The sequence below is a fragment of the Bubalus kerabau genome, chromosome 12, assembly GCF_029407905.1.
Source record: "Bubalus kerabau isolate K-KA32 ecotype Philippines breed swamp buffalo chromosome 12, PCC_UOA_SB_1v2, whole genome shotgun sequence".
In the NCBI taxonomy this organism is placed as follows: Eukaryota; Metazoa; Chordata; class Mammalia; order Artiodactyla; family Bovidae; genus Bubalus; species Bubalus kerabau.
The window spans coordinates 90,491,003-90,512,332 of NC_073635.1; the positions used below are offsets into that span (position 1 = coordinate 90,491,003).

The following is a 21,330-nucleotide window of genomic DNA, read 5'->3' on the forward strand; positions in this document are numbered from 1 at the left end:
GGCTTCCCAGACGTTGACTCCACGCTCACCAAACAAGCTTCCCTTGGTCCTCTGAAACCTTTCTCCCCTGCTCTTAGCTCTCTGTCATCTCACACAGGGACAGCATAGCCAGCTCAGGCCGCTGTGTCTGGTTCACGGTCGCGGGTCATTCTGAAACTCTTGGCTGCCGGACAGGCCTTGCCTGGACGCTGCAGACACACGAGAACAGGAAGCTTGTTCCTGGTCTCCTGGAAAACGCCCCTCCCCCCTCCCTCCCTCCTTGCAGCAAAAGCTGACCCTCTCCCAGTGAAGGTGGTCACCGGAGGCCGCCCTGTGGGCACAGGTGCACACCCATGCACACACACAGGAACACACATGCGCACTCACATGCAGGGTCACAGCGTTGCCAACACTGAGACGGCAGGTTTCTGGCTTTTCTCTAAAGGACCCACTTAGCCGCCCTGCAGGATCCCTGGGGGCCCCCAATACCTGCCCACCATGTTTGGAAGATAACATCTAAGGGTCACCTTCCCGCACACCTGCTGCCCCTCCCCAGCCTGGGAACCACAGGCCTGGGTCCCAGATGATTTGAGGCCGATAAGGATGTGGACTTTCTGTGAACCCGGCTCAGATCACCCCCACTGCTGGAGACAGAGGAGCCTCACCCAGGTGGTTTTCGTGGTGGGCCACTCCAAGGAGAGGTGCACGCACACAGGTCACCACCACACAGGCATGAGTGTGCTCACCACATGTGTGTACACACTGGTGCAGGGGTGCATGCACACACCACGTGTGTACACACAGGCATATGTGTGCTCATCACACGTGCACAGATACAGGTGTACACAAGCTCACACATGCGTGTACACACAGGTACAGGGGTGCATGCACGCACCAAATGTGTGTACACACAGGGGAACATGTGCTCACCACACATGTGCACACATAGGTACGTGTGTGTGTGTACTCACCACAGGTACACACAGGTGTGTGTGCACTCACCACACACACATGCACACACAGGCATGCATCATACACCACACACACATATGCTCATTCATGCATAGGAGTGAGTGTATACTGCACACCTGTGCGCACACACCACACACGGGCATGCAGACCACACACGTGCACACATGTCCCCACACGCAGTTTGTGTGGGCTGCATGACAGAAATGCAGGGCACTTGTGGAAGGAGCAGGGTTTAAGTGCTGTTCTTAAGCTCCAGCCCTGTGTTCGGGCCATGCCTCATGCAGAGTCCTGCAGCCAGGCTGCTGCCCACCCCATGTGGCCGCTGGGCTGCCCCGTCGGCTCACTAAGCTGTAGATCGTCTGGCCTTCGGCCCCTGGCATCACCTCACTTCTTGCAGTGGCTGTGACGTCCACGTGAATTTTCGGTTGACTTTTGCACATAAAGACAGAAAACGTGTGAACGCATCCCGAACACCCCAGACATCTGTGGACAGGGAGTAGCTCTCACCCTCCCCACAGGAAACCACAGGGAGCATCTGGCAGCGTCCCTGTGCACATCTCCTGAAACTGGACTGCACACGTGTGCCGTCCCAGCCCTTTCTTGTCAATGGCCTGTGGCGGGCGCCCTGCCTATCCTTCTGCAGCTGCCTCTGGTGTGGATGGACTGGGCACTGAGCCCCAGCCGGGGCCACCCTCGGCTTCCTGCCGTCAGAGCGGCCTTGCTCCCTGTCAGGCAGGTGGGGAGCTCTGCTGTGGCCGCCCTCAGGCCCTCGGGCTCATGAAAGAAGCAAGTGAAGACCATTCTCACTGCCGCCCGCGGCCGGCCCCAGCCCGTTGGCCCGTGTGTCTGAAGCTCAGGGTCCCCTCCCCACGGGGCAACCTCTCCCCATGGGCTCTGTCTCTCTGTCCTCCCGATCTCGTTCTCCTGGGGAGCCAGGGGCCACCTGTCTCAGCCTGCTTTCTTTCTTGTCATCTTTTTCCTGTCACTGCTGCCCAGTGTCATTTAACTTGAAAAATTAAAGTTAAATAACATAAAAGTTCAGTTCCCGGCCCGGGCTGGCCGTCCTTCAGTTCCCAGGGGCCGGGGCTGCCGTATTGTGCAGTTCAAGCATGGGCTGTCCCTACCCGGGGGATACGCAGCTGTGATGTGCTGGTGTCCAGCTCAGGGCGGCCAACCCTGCCCTTCACCTGCGGGAGGAGGACGAGACCCGCCCGGGAGGAGGGGGCTCGCCCTGTGCTGCCGTGAGGGGTGTGGGGAGCCCCTCCCTGGGGAGCCCAGGCTGACCGACCAGCCTGTGCACACAGTGGGGCTGCGCACCCAGAGGCTGCCTCGGCTGGGGTTTCAGCTCCGGGAGGAGGGAGGTGCCTGAGCAGCTCCAGCGAGGACCGTGGCTGGGCCCAGGACCCACTCGGAGGGCGTGGGTGGACGGGCCAGCCCTGACTTGGAGCCTGCACGCAAAACAGGTAACATGGATCCCGGAGGGTCCTCACGGGAGTCTGGCTTCCAGAGGGGCGCCGGGCTTACACCCTCAGGGGAGCAGTCACTCCGGTTACAAAGAGGTGGCCCAGAGTGTGTGTGTTTAATGTATTTATGGAATCTATGTGCTTGGTGGCGGAGAAGGCAATGGCACCCCACTCCAGTGCTCTTACCTGGAAAATCCATGGACAGAGGAGCCTGGTAGGCTGCAGTCCATGGGGTCGCAAAGAGTCGGACCCTACTGAGCGACTTCACTTTCACTTTTCAGTTTCATGCATTGGAGAAGGAAATGGCATCCCACTCCAGTGTTCTTGCCTGGAGAATCCCAGGGACGTAGGAACCTGGTGGGCTGCCGTCTGTGGGGTTGCGCAGAGTCAGACACAACTGAAGCGACTTAGCAGCAGCAGCAGCATGTGCTTGGTGGGGTTTCTCCCCCACCTCGTGGCTCAGATAGTAAAGAATCTGCCTGCAGTGTAGGAGACCTGTGTTTGATCCCTGGGTTGGGAAGATCCCCTGGAGCAGGAAATGGCCACCCACTCCAGTATTCTGGCCTGGAGACGCCCATGGACCGGGGAGCCTGGTGGGCTGCAGTCCCTGGGCTCGCAGAGTCGGACACAGCTGAGCACGCGCTGGGCCGTGGGGCTCGCGCAGTGCGCGCCTGGGGCGCCTGCCCCATCCTGCGTGCGCGGCGCGCGTCTGGCCCTGCCGGCGGCAGAGCCCGAGGGTGGGTGCGTGCTGTCAGCGCACGCGGAGCTTTGTGAAACGTCCGAGGCTTTTCTTGCCGTCGAGCTCTGACAAGCTGACCAGCAGGAAGAGACCCTGCTGCACGCGTGATGCTTAACGGGGCAGCTTTGCGTTGGGAGGACGGAGAAGAGGCGGCCAGAACCAGGGCTGGGCCTGAGCGCTGTGGCCCTGCCCCGTGGCCCCACGCCCAGGCCCGGCGGGCGAGCCCAGGCCCAGTACAGGGCCCAGCCACGTCTCTGTGACGTTCGCAGCCTCCCAGACCCTGTCCAAGGGTGGGATGGAGAGAGAGAGAGAGAGACGGGCAAAGCAGTGTGGTTGGGGGAGGGGGCCTGCGAGTCGGACTGTGTCTCACCCGCCCCAACCCCCGCCCCACCTGGCCCCATCTCCTCCCCATTCTCTCCCCATCACCCTAATCCCCGGCCTGGCTCACCCATCCCCTCCCCGCCCACCCCTGCCCCCTGGCTGGCCCAGCCCCCAGGACCCATCTGCTCATCCAGGGCCCCTCTGGGAGGCCAGAGCTTCCCTCCCACGGGCCCTGGGGACCCACTTCCTTGACTCCTGTCTGCACCTGCCAGGCCTGATCTGAGACAGACGCCAGCCTGCCTGCATCTCCTGCCGGCCCCTCCCACAAGGGCCCACTAGGCCCCCCAGCCCCACTGCTGGGCTTGCTTCCCCGCCCCAGCGCCAGGCTGAGCAGGCCCCTGTCCACGTGGCCCCGGGAACACTGACCCTCCCCCGGGTCAAGGCCCCCCGTGAGCCCTGTGGGCGGGGGTGAGGCCAGGCTGGGCCCAGAGTCTCCTAGTCTCCGCCCGACCCTGCTCTGTGATGTGTCAGGTGTGTGAACAGGGCCCGGAGCTGGGCAGGGAGATACGGGGACCTCAGGCCTGGTCTCGAGGCCGCCCTCAGGCTGCTCAGCCGCGAGCGGGAGGTCAGAGCGTAGCTGGCCGTGCCCGGGCCCCCCGAGGAGTTAGCAGGCCTGGGGTGCTAGAGGGGACACCCGAGCACGTGTGGCTCCCAGAACCAGAGTCTGCGAGACCGCTCTGCCTGTTGGACTCTTTGGGCCAAAAGTGACTATCAGCCTCACTTGGGGCCCCTCCGAGCAGCCGCCAGGAGGCTGCAGGTTATGTCTGTGTGTCCGCATGCCCGCGTGTGCCTGGGTCCGGGGGCTCGTCCGCGTGGCTGCAGCTTCCGGGTTATTTGCTCCAGTTCCCTCGTCCGCCACCTTCAGCGCAGTCTGCCCCAGGCCTGGAGCACAGGGACCCCGGGGGACCTGTCTTTTCAGTGACCAAGCATGGGCCGCCCACCCTCTCCCCTGGGCGCCTGAGGTCATAGACAGGCCCTTCTGTGGGCACAGGGTGGTGGATGGGCCCCGGGGGCTGGGCCTGGGCTCCTGGGGGCAGGGCAGGCCACACGGCCTGGCTCTGGGGCTGTAGTCCTAGGGGTGGAAGGGGCCTCGGGGGGACCCCGGGTCCTCACATGAGGCTCCTCCTGCTGCGTCTGGCGGTGGAGCCATGGTGGAGATGAGACAGGGCTGGGAGAGCCCACTCGTGGCGTCGAGCCAGGTCCTGGGGTGGGGCCTCTTTGCCGTCTGCTTCTGGGGCCGGGCCCCCTGAAAGGGAGGACCCTGCCTGGCCCGACACAGTCCCAGGTGGGCGGGACGGAGGGGCTGCTGTACCCTGCACGGTGGATGCTGTCTGGACGGGGAGCCAGACCATGGGCGTCCCGTCTGTGCTCACCAGCTGTGACCCTGGGCAAATGACTTGTCTGTCTGAGCCTCCGTCCGTGGCTCCGGCTGCCTCTGGGTCCTTACGAGGGTTGACGGAGGCACAGTCTAAGCTTCGGTGCAGGGCCCATGGGTGGGAGGGGCCCGTCCCTCGAGCTGCCCCACCAGCCCCTGCTGGGCAGTGGCCAGGTGACCACAAAGCTCGGGTCTGTGTGTTTCCTAAACCAGGAAGTTGAGCTGCCTGCTCCACACCTGCTGTCCTAAAACCGGCCCTCCAGGGCACGTTTTCGTGAATCTGGTAGGCTCCTTACATTCACCTGAAGCGGCTGTTTGCAGGGCGCCTCCGCGTCTCCGCTGTCTGTTGTCACGATGCGTGCACGCTGCAGGCGCAACAGGAGGCTTTGATGTCACAGAGTTTTTACCGTCTGGCGTTCAAACGCACAGAGCGAGTTAAAGACCCCAAGGGACTGGGCGGTGGGGGGCGGCTGGGACGTGCGAGTGAGGCAGGAGGTGGAGTGGAGGCCCCGGGCCACGTCCCCCCGCCTGTGGCCAGGCCGCCCGCCCTGCCTGTTTCTAAACGGAACAGGCCGTCAGCACAGGGGCCGCAAAGGAGACACTGCGGGCCCAGGAGGAGCGGGGCCAGGGGCCAGCCGGTCAGTATCGGGGGCACTGCAGACAGAGGCTGTGCAGAAGTGGCATGTGCTGGTTGTCAGGGGACAGCCTGTGACTTGTCCCCCCAGAGAAGAGGGGCCACTAGGGGATGGGCAGTCTCAGCAGAGGACCCTAACCCACACAGGTGTGCATACCTGCACAGGCGTGCACGCACCTACACAGGAACGCCTGCTCCTGTACAGGAGTGCATGTACCCTCACAGGAGTGCCTGCTCCTGTGCAGGAGTGCACGGTCCCACACAGGTGTGCAGGCACAGGTGTGCATACCCACACAGGTGTGACTGTGTCTCTGTCGCTGCTCTGAGATCAGGGAGGGTTTGGGCTGTTTCAGCTCTCACCATGTTACATAAGGTTTGCAGCAGGCAGAGTACTGCCACGGCCACATAATTTATATGTATTCCATGTATTTCTGGGTTTTATTTAAGCACGGCCTTGGCTCCCGGGTATGTGCAGAGACTTGGCAATCAGCGCTCCAGTTGGAGCCTAGGCCTGCACTCTCAGTCCTTCGCGGGATTGGCTGGCGGGCGCTGCTGCCCACGCCGGCTGGCAGGGCTGGGGGTGGGTCGTCCCGCAGAATCGCCTCCGGGTCGGCGGTGACTCAGGCGCGTCAGGCTGAGCGGGATGGGCTGTCGTTCCCGGCCTCAGCATCTTTCTCACGGATGCTGCCGCTGCGAGAAGCCACCTCTCCTCTCCCGTCTCCCTCGGATGCTTGCGCACTGCCGGGCCCCGCAGGGGACTCTCCCCAAGCTGCAGCCGTGCCATCAGCCTCGACGGTGATTGTAGACCGTGGATGAGCCGGGGGGACCAGATGCTGGGGCTGACGTAACACCCGGGCCACAGGCTCTCTGTGACGGGCTCACTGGCGAGTCCACGTGGAGGGAAGCTGCTGGGCTCTGAGTGGAGCAGCTGGGCTCCGGGACGGAGGGGCCTGGCCCGCCTCTCTGCACTGCGACCTGGTTGGTGTCAGGGCGGGAAGTAACGCGGCGCTGGTCTGTCCACCCGCGGTCGGAGGTGCCCGGCAAGCTCGGGGCAGCACCACAGACGGCTCCGTCCTCCCCTGGCCGCGGTGCTGGGTGGAGCAGCAGCGGTGTGAGGGTCTCAGGGGCGGCTGTTCACCCCGAGCTCTTCCCGGAGACGCGCTGCAGCCATGGCCAGACCTCCGGGTGCATGCTGACCGTGCCCTCTCGTTTCAGCCTGCAGGACGCTGGCATCGGGTTCATCCTGGTCATAGACCGCAGGCAGGACAGATGGACCTCGGTCAAGGCGTCCATCCTGAGAATAGCGGTAAGTGTCGGTTGTTGCCGGGCCAGGGACCTCCACGCCTTCTCCGGGCAGGGGACATGGCCTTTCCTGCCCAGTGGCACTTTGGGTCCTAGCTGGGGCTGCATACACGGTGGGGCCCAAGGCCGAGGTGGACTCCAGCTGGGGCCTGGGCAGGGCCAGCGCACACCTCCCTGGGCTCCTCGAGCTGCTCGGGCACGTGTGTGTGTGCATGTGCACATGTGTGCATGCGTGTACAAGCATGTGTGCGCATTGTGCATACGTGTACAAGTGTGTGCGTGTGTGGGGGGGGTGTGCGTGTACTTGTGTGCACCTGTTGTGTGCAACTAGTCACATGGGTTAGCTCTCAGGGGCTGTGTTATAACTTGAAAACAATGTCACTTCCGGTTTGTGTCTGACGCTGAGCGTGTGAGCGCCTGAGTGGCCTACGGGGCGGCCATTCTTGAGGGTGACAAGCGTGTCACAGGGCACCTTCAGGCTGCGGGTGTGAGGTTATGTTGACTAGCTTTTCCTGTGTTGTTTTCTCCTTCCAAACGGGCTGTTTCTTCTTTAGTCTCATGACCAAGTCAGATTATCAGCCGTCATCCTTGGTGGCCCTCGTGGCCACTGGAGGCCTCCAGTCTGCAGACCGTGGCTGCCCTTCAGGACAGAAGAACGGCTGCCTGCAGCGCTGGGCGCTGTTTTTAGCCGCGGGATAGCTGGAGAGGGCGGTGCAGCCAGCAGAGAGCCCACTCTTATTTTTGGCGCTGGCTTCCACCCCCGCTCAAGCTGGGTAGAGAGGTGGGGAGCACTTCTCCCTGCAGACAGGATGGAAAGTGTGCTTGTCTGTGGCAGGGTGGCCTGGAGCGCCTGTGCTGGGGTCCGGGCCGCGACTCTGCGCTCTCCCGACCCCATGGGTGACCCGCCCCCAGGCCCTTGTTCTGCGTCCTGCGCTGGCCCCTTTGAGGCTGCTGGGCTGGGGTCTGGGGGCGGAAGATCCGACTCCTCCTCCCAGTGCTCGGGCCCTGCTCCGAGGCTCACCACTGGAGGTCCTGGGGCTCACCTGTCCCGGTGCCGGCCCAGCCTCGTCCTCCTGACACGTCGTCTCCCTCCCCACCCCCTCCCCGCGCCAGCCACACACCCTCCGCCTTGTTGTTTACCTGAAACTGGTCTAAACTCGGGAGTGTTTCAGAAGAGTGCCGTAGTGTGCAGACGCCACCGTCAGCTCTCCCGTGCCTTTGCGTCCTCAGCCGCTCACAGGGGCCGTGCACTGCCAGCCGACCGCCACTGTGTCCCTTTCATCCCTTTAAGTTTTAATGTGGATTTGCACATGGGTGTCACCTGCCCGGCCAGATTAAGGACTCAACTGTAAGAGCCAGTGGGTCAGGTGACAGGACTTCCTAGAGGTGATTCTGGAATCAGCAAGTTAGTCCCGGGCTGGATGGCAGCGGGTCTCCAGTCGAGTGTGCTGCTGTTTTGAGAGGTTACACGGTTAGACTAACATTTTCAGGTCTAGTGATCGCCCAGGTCTCTTGCGTGCGTCTGTCTCACTGGTGTGCGTCTCGGACGGGCACTGATATGCAGGGCCATCAGTCAGCTGCTTCTCGGGGGGATGGGCCTCCAGACCTCACGTCCGTGCCATTCCCTGCCCCTGGGGTGCCCTCTTCCGAGGGCAGGGTGGCTCCCACTGCGCCCTCCGCAGCCCCCAGCGCCCCCCAGAGCAGCTCTCACTCAGGCCCGGCCTGGCCTCCCCTCCCGGCGGGGCACCCTCCCTCTCTGCACACTGTGGTCCCTCGAGGTCAGGGCCAGCCCTGTCCATCTTCGTGTGGCCAACAACCCATCCCGCGCCCTGGGCGCGACAAGAGCCTTGTAAATACCTCTCCAGCTAATCAGCCACCCCAGGTCAGTTAGCAAGGCTGATCAAAGGCAGGATTGTTTGCTAAGAAACAGACAAATCACTTTTAATAACAGTCCCTGAGGTCCCCAGCGAGCCAGCAGGATGGCACAGGGCACACCGGCTGTCGGTTGTGCTCTCCTGAGGCTGAGTGGGAACATGGTCTTCTTCAGCGAGCTGATAATCAGGCAAACTTCCGAAGAGAGCTGGTGCATCTTTAAAACTTTGTTTTGTGAGAATCATGACTGATTTTTGCACTGATTCTGACAGCATTAAAAATGTAGGTTTGTTTCTGTAAGCCTTATAGTTACCCAGTATTGCTTTGGAAACCCCAGAAGAGAACATTTTCCAGCAAAATTGTCAAAAATTCTCGTTCAACTCCAGTGATTTTTCTTACAAGAATTTACTGATCGTAGTAATGCCATAAGTCCTGTTTATGTTTTCAGCACATTTATTGAGACACTGATGTGTGCCTGGCGTGGTGGGCGGTGCTGCGGATACACGGGGAAGCAAGAACCCTGTAGACAAACAGGCTGCAGGCGGCTGACCCTGTGACCAGGTGCCAGACCTGGCCGGGCGCCGGATGAGGCCACGGGGGCGGGGACACTGCAGGCCCCGCCTTGCTGCTCCCAGGGCCCCTGTCCCCGCCCCACCCCGAGCCAGCTTTCGGGTCCATCTCCTCCCTGGCTCCGCAGGGGTGGGCAGAGCTGGCGCACTGATGCCATCCCCGTCGTCGACCCATCTGGACTGCCATCCCCGCCAGCCTATGCTTCATCCAGGGTGGGTTAGGGGAGAGACCACCCAGATCTGCTGGGACCCTGGGCTGGAGCCCACGAGGAGACCCCTGGGCCGGAGCCCGTGAGGGGCCCCTGCAGGCTCTGGCGCTCCAGCCTGGATGGCCACACTGTGCTGCCGGCGGCCAGCTGTGTTTGGCCGCTCGAGTGGGCCTGGCGCTTACGTAAGCGCTGAAACTCGGGCTGCTTTAAGCCGCCTTGTGTGCTGTCTCGTGAGCCGCACGTTCTCGCCTTCGGGGTGCTCTTTCTCCTTGTTTGGATGCCTTCAGCTCGGCTTGGAAAATACGACATTGGAGGGTCCACAGTCCAGTGTCCCCAAGCTCAGACCTGCCATGTCCCCACTGAGGGCAGAGCCCACCGCAGCTCTGAGCTGGCCTTCTCCGGGGCTGACACGGGGGCCACACGGTCCTGCCCATGGCACCCAGCAGGTCTGGTCCGGGGCTGACACAGGGCCACACGGTACTGCCCACGGCGCCCAGCGGGGCTTCTCCGAGGCTGACATGGGGCCACACAGTCCTGCCCACAGCGCCCAGCGGGGCTGCTCCAGGGCTGACATGGGGCCACGCAGTCCTGCCCACGGCGCCCAGCGGGGCTGACACGGGGCTGACACGGGGCCATGCGGTACTGCCCACGGCACCCAGCGGGGCTGCTCCGGGGCTGACATGGGGGCCACACGGTCCTGCCCTCCAGGGCTGTGACTGGGGACTGCGGGGCAGATGCGCCTGGGGCCACAGGAGGTGTGACACAGGAAGGGGGCTGGCAGGCAGGAGGTCAGGGTGGCCAGGCCGGAGGCACAGCTTGGGATTGTGGGGGGTGACCAGTGGGGTATGACCAGCGGGGAGTCCTGGCGTGCAGAGCTTCTGGGGGAGGAAGAGGAGGGCCTGGGGGGAGGCAGGGTTTGGGGACCTCCCAGGCCCCAGGCGGCCGCGGGTAGAACAGAGCATCCCTGAGCAGACGTCCGGCCCATGCGTGACTCTCAGGGCTGAGACTCGGGGCAGGGGCCAGGAACCCTGGCAAGCCCTGGCAAGGGGAGCTCGCGCTTGGATGTTGGGGTCTGAGCAGGAGGGGACAGCAAGGTTCAGCCTGAAGAGATGTCTTGTTTGGAGCCTGGACGATGCAGTGGTGCCCCTGGGGGGACGCGGAGGCTGCGGGGAGTCAGGGGCCCCCAGAGACGGTGGGAGGGCGGCTCCTGAGGCATGGGCTTCAGGGACATGCTGGCTGGGCCCTCAGACACGGAGCCCGCCCCAGGCCTCTGTGATGCCCCTGACGTGCCGGCGGGGGCCTGGGCAAGGAGGCCAGGAAGGGCATGCGTGCAAGCCACATTGGGCAGCCCAGGGGTCAGGGGCCCCTGTGGGCCATGCTCAGGACCTGGGGTGTGTGGGCGGGTGCGGATCGTCTCCAGATGTCCTGGGCAGGGGCCCGTCCTGACTGTGGACAGCTCAGGAGGGTCCCAGAGCTTCCACGTGGGAGAGCGGGGCGGCATCATGTCCAGGCGAGGCAGGAGAGGAGCCACAGGACACTGGTCATGTCTGTGCCCGGGGGCACTGCTCGCCTGCCCCGTGCCGGGGGCGGCCCCGTGGCCTCTCCTCGCTTCCGTCTCACGGGAGGGGCTTACTTTCAGGCAGAGGCCAGGGGACAGGGCACCGGGCCTGGGCTGACCAAGTGGCCGTCACGGCCTCAACCTGGAGCTGGGTGTGAATTCTGTGGACGGCATGGAGCTCGGCCTGGCCCGGCGAGGACGGCACTCCATTCCCCCCATTGCCGACGGGAACCCGGGGCGCAGAGGGCGACTCGTCCGGGGCCAGACGTCCCGCACACAGCTCAGGTGCACGTGCAAGTCAGTTCACACCCGTGTGTGCGCCTGCCCTGGGTGTGAGCTCGCGTCTCCTTTCTCTGTCGTGTGTGTGTGTGTCTGTTTTCACACCACCGGTGTCCTAGTTTCTGGGGACCATCCTAACAGACACCATAGACCACAGCAGGGCTCAGGTGGCAGGGCCTCCTGTCTCCCCATCTGGATGGGGAGTCTGAGCCGGCTGGAGCCTCTGCAGCTGCGAGGGGGTCTCTGGAAGCTCCCCCAATCCGCTTCCACCCCACAGGCGCCTTCTGTGGGTCTCGATGTCCAAATGTCACCTTTACGGGGCATGTCCGGTCAGGGCCCAGCCTGACGACCTCATCCTGACTCGGTCACCTCTGTGAAGACCCTAAAGCCCTTCTGAGGTGCTGGGGGCTTGGACTCCAAAATAAGAGTGTGGGGACGCATGACTCAGCCAGAAGGGAAGGCCAAAGCTCTTCCTGCAGTTGCTGTTTTATTTTTAAGTTTGTATTGAAGTCGATTTATAACGTCATGTTAGTTTCAGATGCACAGCAAAGGGATTCAGTTACGCGTATATGAATATGTGTATCTTTACGTTCTCTTCCTTTGCAGGTCATTACAAGGTATTGAGCGTAGTTCCCCAAAAGGTCAGAGCTTTTGACCTTTAAGACCACAAGCCATGTAACACAGTTGTTCCAAGCAGTGTGGCTCTTCTCTTTCTCCGTGAGGGGTGGCGATGCTCCGAGTGCGGTGTCTGTACCCGGCTCCGCCCCAGGCTGGCGCTGGTGTGGGGGAGGCACTCAGTCCTCTCCGTGGGGCCGCGGGCCGCTGTGGGCATGCGGACCCCAGACGGAGAGCGGTCTGTGTCCCTGCAGGCATCCTTCCCTGCAAACCTGCAGCTTGTCCTCGTCCTGCGGCCAACCGGGTTCTTCCAGAGGACACTCTCCGACCTCGCCTTCAGGTTCAACAGAGATGACTTTAAGATGAAGGTGCCGGTAAGTGCCTACCTCCTGTGGGGAGCGCCCACTCTGCCCAGGGCATGGGGCAGGGAAGTGGGTGTGAGTGACCCCCCGGCTGCGGCAGGACTCTGCCTCACCTCCTCACTCCAGCTGGCACAGGGCAGCCCCGGCAGCTGCCAGCTGTCCTCGGAAAGCCAAGGCTGTGTGGTTCCCTTAGAGGCTGCTCACCCGGGAAGCTGCATTCCCTTGGGGAGGCCAGGCCATGTCGAGTCAGGTTCCTGGAGCAGGGCTGGGAGGGGCTGCCGGCAGAGGACCCTGGGAGCGCAGGGGCTCGTGCCCGGCACCTCGTGACCTCCCCAGCAGGACCTGCCAGGTTGCTCTTGAAACCTGAGCACCCCAGTGTGGGCCACCGTTCCCGAGGTTGGCTCTCCTGCGTCGACGGAGGGCCTTCACCGGCCAGGGCCCAGGGGTGCAGCACCCAGGCTTTGGAGGGAAATGAGTGCACCCATCTCTGTAGCATCAAAAAGCCTCAGTTTCTGACGCCGAGGGCAGGGGTCTCCACCCTGCGTACAGTGGTCGCCCTGCACCCGGCCACGTGGGACCAAACCCATGAGTTCTCAGAAGCCAGGTTCACAGGATCCATCGCCCAGGACGCCCCTTCCCCGGCCCGTCTCGGTCACCCTTCGATACTCAGGAAGCACCGTCCGGGGAGGGCGGCTGCTGCAGTGGGTCCGTGTTGGTGCCCTGGGCCTGTGCGGATGCAGCGCTGAGCAGAAAACGTTAAGACGGCTGGTGGGCTCCAGCCTTTTCCATGGTGGTTTAGTTGACACACAGCAGACGGAAATCACAGAAGAGCCTTAAGTCCTTGAATAGCTGACCGACCCGTCTCCACTCCTATTGGCGTGAATCAGGGTGTTCTGGGCGAACGGCCTTGTTGGACGGCAAAGAGAGACTGGATGTCTCTGCTGAAAGCTGGCACCGTAGCCTGTTCTTAAGAGAAGATGACATCTCAGTCAAGAGTCTCAACGTGGGCCCCCAGATGGCTGGGTGGGCGGTCCTCTGTGGTCTTAGCGGCACCCTGTCCCCTCCACCCGCCCCCACATGGAGACAGTCAGCGTTGACCAGGGGCGTGTCGGATGGCCCCTTGGCCTGGAGCAGGCTCGGTGGTTAAGAAAACACGAGGTGTGTCAAGTGGCACAGGGACTGAGCCTCCAGGACCTCGGCGGCAGCGCCTGACAGTTTGCAAAGCAAAGGTGGTATTTTTATCCAAAGCTCACGGATGCAGTGACCTCAGAAGGGCAAGAGCAAGACAGGAAACAAAACCCTCCCAGGTGGAAGAGCCCCCAGGCCCCTGTTCTCCATGATGGCCATGCCCAGTGCCTGCCTCCACCCCCATGCAGCCTGCTGGGTTTCGCCAGGAATGCAGAGAGATGGGCAGCTTTGGAATCTGTGTGGCTCTTTGAACATGCAGGCCCCCTCACCCTTCAGATGCCCCATGTCAGCAGAGTGCCCGGCTCTGTCCAGGCCTTTGCTTATTCCCAATGGCTGTCATCTGCTGGGACCGTGCACCCATTTCATGGACGGGAGAGCTGAGGCCCAGGGAGCATTGCACCGTGCCTGCCGTGGGAGGAGCTGGGAGGCCCCTCCGTCTGGGTCTGCGGGGCAGTCTGCTTACGGGTGGTCTCGTGCCCCCAGGTCATAATGCTGAGCTCAGTCCCAGAACTACACGGCTACATCGACAAGTCCCAGCTGACGGAGGACCTGGGCGGGACGCTGGCCTACTGCCACTCCAGGTGGCTCCGCCACCGCACAGTGAGTGCCCCACCCCCGATGGCCCCAGGCCGCCCAGCCGCGCGGCCCCCGCCTGCTCCAAGGACCTGGTGCCGTTTCCCGAGCTTTCTCCCTGAGCATGAGCCGACGGTCTCAGTGGACCTCGGCATCTGAAGGAGAAACGTGAGTCCTGTCGGGAGTGGCTTTCTGGGGCTCAGGAACACGGGGACAGAGAAAAGCTCCAGCTGGGTTCTTGGCATCGCCCTCAGGCAGGTGCAGAGCCCACGTCTGTGCAGGAGCTGAGGCTGAGGCTGGGGCTGAGGCTGGGGGCCTCCCGAGGGGCTGGGCTGCAGCCCGGCTTCCAAGCCCAGGAGGGCACAGTGCGCAGGCTTCGGGCTGATGGTCTCCCCCCTACATAGGCCATCGAGAGCTTCGCCCTTCTGGTCAAACAAACGGCGCAGATGCTGCAGACCTTTGGGACCGAGCTGGCCGAGACGGAGCTGCCCAATGACGTGCAGTCCACGAGCTCCGTGCTCCTCACCCACACGGAGAAGAAGGACAGAGCCAAGGTGTGTGTGGGAGATGGCGGGAGGCGGGAGCTGACCCGGATGGCTGAGCTGACCAGCGGCCACAGCACACACTGGCCTCTTAATGAACGTGACAGGGTCGGCTGAGGCAGCCGCACACTGTGGGCTCCCCGACCCGCTGATGGTCCTTGGGTACCCCCATGAGAGCCCCCCGCTCCCTCTGAACGCAGAGCAGACACATGGGGCCCCGGTTTCCTGTTACTCCTGCCCGCTGCCTGGGAGACCCGTAACCCTACCCCGCCCGCTCACCGCACACCGGTGCCTCCCAGCACCCCCTCCTGGGGGCACCGGGTGGGCGGGCAGCAGAGGGTCTGGGGGGGGCAGGCGGGGTTCGTTGCGGTGCCTTCTGACCCCTCGGGGCCCCACTCGGGGCCAAGTCTGGGGCTGGCGGCCTGGATGACGAGCCCGGACGTCCCACAGGAGGATATGAGGCTGGCGCTTGTCGAGGGGCGGCGCGTCCTGGAGGGCATCCGCGAGCCACTGGCCCGGAGCCCGGATCAGAGCCCCAACCAGGACCAGCTGGACAGTCAGAGCACCGTGCACAGGTGAGGCGGGGAGACACGCAGCCCGGCCACGCCCTCCACCGTGCGGAGGGAGGCTGGGCTCTGGGGGGACATGCGGCCCCGCCCCAGCCTGCCCTCCACCGTGCAGAGGTGAGGCAGGGAGACACGTGGCCCCGCCCCAGCGTGCCCTCCACCGTGCGGAGGTGAGGCCAGGCTCTGGGGAGACACACAGGACCCCCGACACGTCCTCTCCAATGAGGAGGGCGGACCAGCCCCCCACCGCTTGGCACTGCCAGGAGGGGGGCTTCACAGTCCCACACCAGCATGGCTGCCGCCCCTTCCCCAGGCTCCTGGCCCAGCTGAACGAGACCGAGGCCGCCTTTGACGAGTTTTGGGCAAAACATCAGCAAAAACTGGAGCAGTGCCTGCAGCTCCGGCATTTCGAGCAGGACTTCCGGGAGGTGAGTGGCCTGGGGGGCTGCAGGGGGGCTCTGGCATGGGTGATGCACCCCGTGGGAACCACTCGCAGCCTCGAGGAGCCGGGGGTCTGGTTGGAACCTCAGTGCCGATGGTACATCCTTCCAGACGGGATCCCCAGCTGTTTACCCTCCTGCTTCACAGTTGTCCTAGCTGTTCCAGTTCCTTCGCCTCCCATGTAAATGTCAGATGACCTGATCTGTCTCTCCAAGAAAGTCCCACTGGGTTTTGTCAGGAATTGTGTTGAACTTGTGCCTTGCTCTGGGGAGAGGCGGCACTTGACTTCACTGACTCTTCCGTCAGTAAACACCTCTGTCTGTCCATCTGTTTAGATTTTTTTCGGTGTCCTTCACCAGTGCGTGTCATTCGCGCGAGTTCAGCACGTGTTTGGTTGGGTTTACACGTACACGTTTCATTTTTTAAGCAACAGTAGACAGTGTCATGCTTTTTCTTCCGGTGTCTTGTGTGTGCTTTGCTGTCTGTAGAGACACAACAGGCTGTTGTGTACTTATCTTGTGCCCTGAAACCTTGCCAAGCTCAATCCAGGCACTGTTTGGTAGCGTTTGCACACAGATCATCAGGCCACGTGCAAACAGAAACGGCTTGATCTCCTCCTTCTCTGTCTGCGTGTCTCTGTGTCTATTCTTTGTCTGCCCTGGTGCCCTGGAGCGCCCACCACTGGGATCACGGTGGCAAGAGTGGATGGCCCTCCCTGTGGGGCGTGGTCTCGGGGGAAGGTGTCCATCGCCGGTGTTACACCTGGGGTGTTGGCAGGAGGGTTTTGTGGATGTCCTCTTTCAGATCAAGGAAGCTTCCCTCTAGTCCCCCTTCTGAGGGGAGGCCCGGGCCCTCTCCCCTCCCTGAAGCCAGTTTCCACGGCAGCCCCTCCGTCCCCCAGCTGTGCCTTCCCACTGATCTCACTGCATGGCCTCTCACCCCGCTGCCCCATCTCAGGTCAAATCGGCCCTGGACGTGCTGGCCCAGAAGGTCACGACCTTCACCGACGTGGGCAACAGCCTGGCACACGTGCAGCACCTCCTGAAGGACCTGGCTGGCTTCGAGGAGAAGTCCAGTGTAAGCGTGGACGTGGGCGGCGGGACCGCTGGGACACCACGCCCCGGTGTCACCAGCCCACCCCGCCGACCCCCAGCCCACCCCCAGCCTGCCCCCGCCGATCCTCAGCCCGCCCCCAGCCCACCCCCAACCCGCCCACAGCCCGCCCCCGCCGACCCCCAGCCCGCCCCCAGCCCGCCCCCGCCGACCCCCAGCCCGCCCCCAGCCCGCCCCCGCCGACCCCCAGCCCGCCCCCAGCCCACCCCCAACCTGCCCCCAGCCCGCCCCCGCCGACCCAGAAGCAGGAGGTGCTCTCTGCCCCGAGAAGCTGAGCTGGTCTCTGGCGGCCCTGCAGGCCGCCGTGCAGCGGGCCCGCACGCTGTCCCAGGAGGGTGAGCGGCTCATCGAGCACAAGCACTATGCCGTGGACTCCATCCGCCCCAAGTGTCACGAGCTCCGCCACCTGTGCGACCAGTTTGCGGCCGACGTGGAGCGGAGGAGGGGGCTGCTGGGCAAGTCGCTGGAGCTGCACGGCCTCCTGGAGGCGGTAGGCCCGACCCCCAACCCTGACCCCGCCCCTGGTCCTGCAGGGCCACTCTTACCGGGGCCAGACCACAGGTGCTGGGTGGACAGTGGCCCCCGGCCTCCCGAGGGCTTCTCCTGAGACCCAGATGGCCCCGCACCAACACCGGTGATTCAAGGGCTCACCTGCCACAAAAACCCAGAGGCGACCATCCAGCCAGGTCCCTGCACTTTGTCCTCAGTGTGGCTGCGTCCCGTCCTGGGCAAGGCCCCTGGTTTCAGGCCTGCATCCCTGGGGAGCCCTCTAGACCTGGACAGGACCTGCATGCTTTGTCCTGCGGATGGTCTCAGAGCACAGCGGTCGGCGGGCCGCCTGAGACACCAGAACAGCCTCCAAGGCGCCTTCTCCCCCCGCAGTCCATGAAGTGGTGTGACGAGGGCATCTACCTGCTGGCATCGCAGCCTGTGGACAAGTGCCAGTCCCAGGATGGCGCGGAGGCCGCCCTCCAGGAGCTCGAGAGGTTTCTGGAGACGGGGGCACAAAATAAAATCCAGGAGCTCAGCAAGATCTTCCAGGACTACGAGCCCATCCTCACCAAAGACCTGCTGGTGAGGGGACAAATCCCTGGACACTCGGGAGGCAGAGAGCGAGGGCATTTCAGGACGGATGCTGTCCCCCTCCCTTCCCACCCCACGGGGGTCCCTGCTTCCCAGCAGGATCTGTGCTCCATGCCCTGGCCGCCCTCTGGGCCCCGCTTCCACCAGCCTCTGGATGCTGCTGGACCCCGACTGCTTGCTCCTGCCGGCTGTCCACAGACCCCCGCCAGCCACCTCCTCCCTTGGCACCGCCCCCCCCAGGGCGGAGCGGGGCCCACAGGTGTCACGGTGACACTCGGAGCATCACCGAGATGTCCTGCTGAGTCCAACATGCGGTCCCCTTCTACAGGAGCATGTGCAGAGGGTCTTCCAGAAGCAGGAGAGCGTGGAGGAGATGTTCCACCGCAGGCAGGCCAGCCTCAAGAAGCTGGCGGCCAAGCAGACGCGGCCCGTGCAGCCCGTGGCCCCGCGGCCAGAAGCACTCACCAAGTCTCCCTGCCCCTCCCCAGGTACGAGCAGCACCTCTCACCCCGGGGAACGCCCCCTTCCATCCAGCCCATTGTGTAAATAAAGCTTTATTGGCACTTGGGCCCCTCCCTCGGTCCCTCTCGGCCATGCTGCTCCCGTTGTGGTGGCTGGGCTGGGTCCACCATGGCCTCGAGGGCCTTGCCTGGGCTTGTCCCAGCCGGCTGTCCTCAGCGCCGTAGCTGGAATGGCTTTCCCCTTGTGTGGCTCTGCCCTCCACCCCTGAAACCTCCTGGTTCCCCAGGCGCATCCCCTCTGGAAGGCAGGGCTGGGCCCTTCCTGTCACCTCCTGTCCCCAAAACACACGGCTCCAGCAGCCGGCATGGCTCCTGCCGTTTTTTGCAGCCCTGGCCAGTGTTGCCTGTCCACGCCAAGAGCCTCTGAGCCCAGCTCGTGGGCCCATTCAGACTCCAGGCACAGAGTTCTCCCCTGTCACTGGGAGCCGGGCCCCGCTGCGAGTGGCGAGCCCGGGGGCTCCCGGCCCATCTCCCACTGCCTCCTTCATGTTCCCGTGCTTCCCTCCTCGACGCTGGGCTGCTCTCGGCATTTCCTCCGTATCCCTGCACGAGCGTTCCATCTCCAGGCCGTGAGATGCGAGGTCGCTCCCCTCCTTCTCGCCTTCCTAAACCAGGCATCCGGAGGGGTTCTGAGAACCACAGTTCCGAGGGCAGTGCACTCCGGAGGGGGCCTTACAGGAGGGCCAAGGTGAGCCCCGGCCGCGGCCCCACCCCTACTCCGCGGCGCCGCCCCTCACTCCTCCGTCCCTGCCTCCAACTCCTCAGCCCTACACACCTTGGCCACGCCCCTCGCCCCGCCCCGGCCCTCACTCCCATGCCTCCGCCCGCCCTCTCCCCTCCAGGTCCTCCTGCCCCGCCCCCTCACTCTCCCTGCCTGGCTCCCTCACTCCCCAGCCCCGCCCCTCTCCCTGCCATTCTCCCTTATTCCTCAGCCCCGCCCCCTCGCTCCTCCGCCCTCTCTCCCCCAGGCCTTCCTGACCCCGCCCCCTCACTCCCTGACCCCGCCCCCTCACTCCCCTGACCCCGCCCCGCCCCCACTCCCCCGCCTCCCCCGCCCTCTCCCCTCCAGGCCCTCCTGACCCCGCCCCTCTGTCCCCAGCCCCGCCCCTCGCTCCTGACCCCACCCCCTCACTACCCGGCCCTACCCCAACTTCCCCGCCTTCTCTGGGCCCTCTCCCCTCCTGCTCCACCCATGGGACCTCCTGTCCTCCCCAGAGGGACCAGGAGGTCAGGCTCTGGAGCCGGGCCTTAGGCCTCACCTTCTGTCTCTGAAAGTGCGCTGCTTGGCCGGCTTCTGTCTTCGCAGAGTGAGGTGAGCGAGGGCCGGCAGGGCCGTGGCGGCTCCACGGGGGACGAAGAGAGCCTGGCCGTCCTGCGGAGGTGGGTGGCTGCCTCCCTGGCCACTCCGAGGGGGAGCGCAGCCCACCCGGATCTCAGCCCCCACCCCGCCCCCCGAGAGGGTCTGCACGCTGAGGAGCAGAGGTGGCCGGACCCCTGCCCCCGGGAGGAGCAGCTCAGAGCAGAGCTGACCTCGAGGGTCACTTGGCGGGTGCTGGTGTCCCTCTGCGTGTTCCTCAGGAAGGCCACGTTTGCCTCCACCCGGCTGGTGGCCCTGGGGCTTGAAACAGGGACATTCTCCCTCCCTGAGCCCAGGAGACATGACTCGGGGGCACGGCCCTGACTCTCAGGCCACATGTGCAGGGCCAGCCTTGGACCCGACCCCGCCAGCCCTGCCCACAGCCTTTCCTGACTCCGGCTCCACTGGGTGCTGGGTGTCACTCTTCTTTCTTGGCTCCCCTCACCGTCTCTTCCTGCACCCCCCCACTCTGTGGAGGGTCTGCTCGGCCCACAGCCCCCCTCGCCCCACACACTGCCCCCCCTGCCAGGATAGCACCTGTATAAACATGCCCTTGGCCACCAAACTCTGGACTTCACAGGAAGGCCCTGCCCATGTCCCTACTCTAGTGGTCGTCACTCTCCCACAGACCCCCCCACCCCTGCCCCCAGGACTGCCCTCGGCCCTCCTGTCTACTCAGAGAAACTGCCCAGGCTCCACGCTGCCCTCCATCCACGGGGACAGCCTCCTCGCCAGTCCACACTACCCTCTGCCCCTGGTGGCCAGGGAGCCCGAGCCTTTTGCTCCACGCCCCTCGCTGCCCTGTGTGGAGGACGGGCACTTAGAACCGCACAGGGCCTGGCGACGGGCTAGCCGTCATCTGCTCATGGTCCCAACCCAAGCTCTGTTTTCTGTTTAAAAATGGGAATCTTGGTCATAGGCAGTTAAAAGGTGATCCTGGTCTACAAAGCGAGGTCTGGCCTGCCCGTTTGTTAGCCTGTGCCCTCCTGGGCGTCCCTAACCTGACAGCACATAGCAGGGCCCCAGAGGTCACACAGGCCCACTTCCTGTGGGAGGCTGGGGGGGGCCGTGGAGCAGGGTCTTCTCCTGGAGGGGTCTGGGCAGGGGACTTGGAACTGTGGCCTGGGAGTGTGGGGAGGCCTGGGGGTCGGGGACTTGGAACTGTGCGTGGTCTGGGAGTCGGGGCTCCTTTGGAGGTGGCCCGTGGTAGCTGGGAGGCAGTAGGAAGCAGCTCGTGCATGAGAGCACGCCTGCCCACAGGCACGTGATGAAGGAGCTTCTGGACACAGAGCGGGTCTACGTGGAGGAGCTGCTGTGCGTCCTGGAGGTGAGGGTGGTCTCGTCCTACAACAGCCCTGCTGAGCCGGCCAGGAGCTGGAAACCCATCGGCTGTCCATCCTCAGGACCAGGGCATGTGGACGCAGGCACAGCTGCGCTGGGATGTGTTTGCAGGAAGAGGGAGAGGCTATTGCCTAGGGATGGCGGAGGGGCTTCTGGGTGCGGGGACTCTCTGCCCCAGGGTCTGGGCCGTGGTCACGAGGGTGCGGGCATAGAGATAATCCGTCAGAACGCACGTGTAAGCTTTGTCCCCTTCGTAGGAGATGTGCCTGCGTTTAGAAAGGTTGAAAGGTGAAGAA

At 63.9% G+C, this 21,330-nt stretch overlaps 1 protein-coding gene across 1 annotated transcript in view; it reads left to right on the top strand.

Moving 5' to 3' along the window:
- LOC129624782 (guanine nucleotide exchange factor DBS-like) overlaps window positions 1-21,330 on the top strand; it is a 58,764-nt gene that overhangs the window by 23,035 nt on the left and 14,399 nt on the right. Inside the window, exons 4-16 of the mRNA XM_055543052.1 lie at window positions 6,759-6,849; window positions 12,202-12,321; window positions 13,981-14,097; window positions 14,475-14,624; window positions 15,063-15,187; window positions 15,492-15,606; window positions 16,577-16,696; window positions 17,031-17,222; window positions 17,615-17,806; window positions 18,144-18,303; window positions 18,951-19,024; window positions 19,643-19,716; window positions 20,954-21,020. Coding sequence (XP_055399027.1) covers window positions 6,759-6,849; window positions 12,202-12,321; window positions 13,981-14,097; window positions 14,475-14,624; window positions 15,063-15,187; window positions 15,492-15,606; window positions 16,577-16,696; window positions 17,031-17,222; window positions 17,615-17,806; window positions 18,144-18,303; window positions 18,951-19,024; window positions 19,643-19,716; window positions 20,954-21,020 — 1,597 coding nt within the window. The remainder of the gene's footprint in view (window positions 1-6,758; window positions 6,850-12,201; window positions 12,322-13,980; window positions 14,098-14,474; window positions 14,625-15,062; window positions 15,188-15,491; window positions 15,607-16,576; window positions 16,697-17,030; window positions 17,223-17,614; window positions 17,807-18,143; window positions 18,304-18,950; window positions 19,025-19,642; window positions 19,717-20,953; window positions 21,021-21,330) is intronic.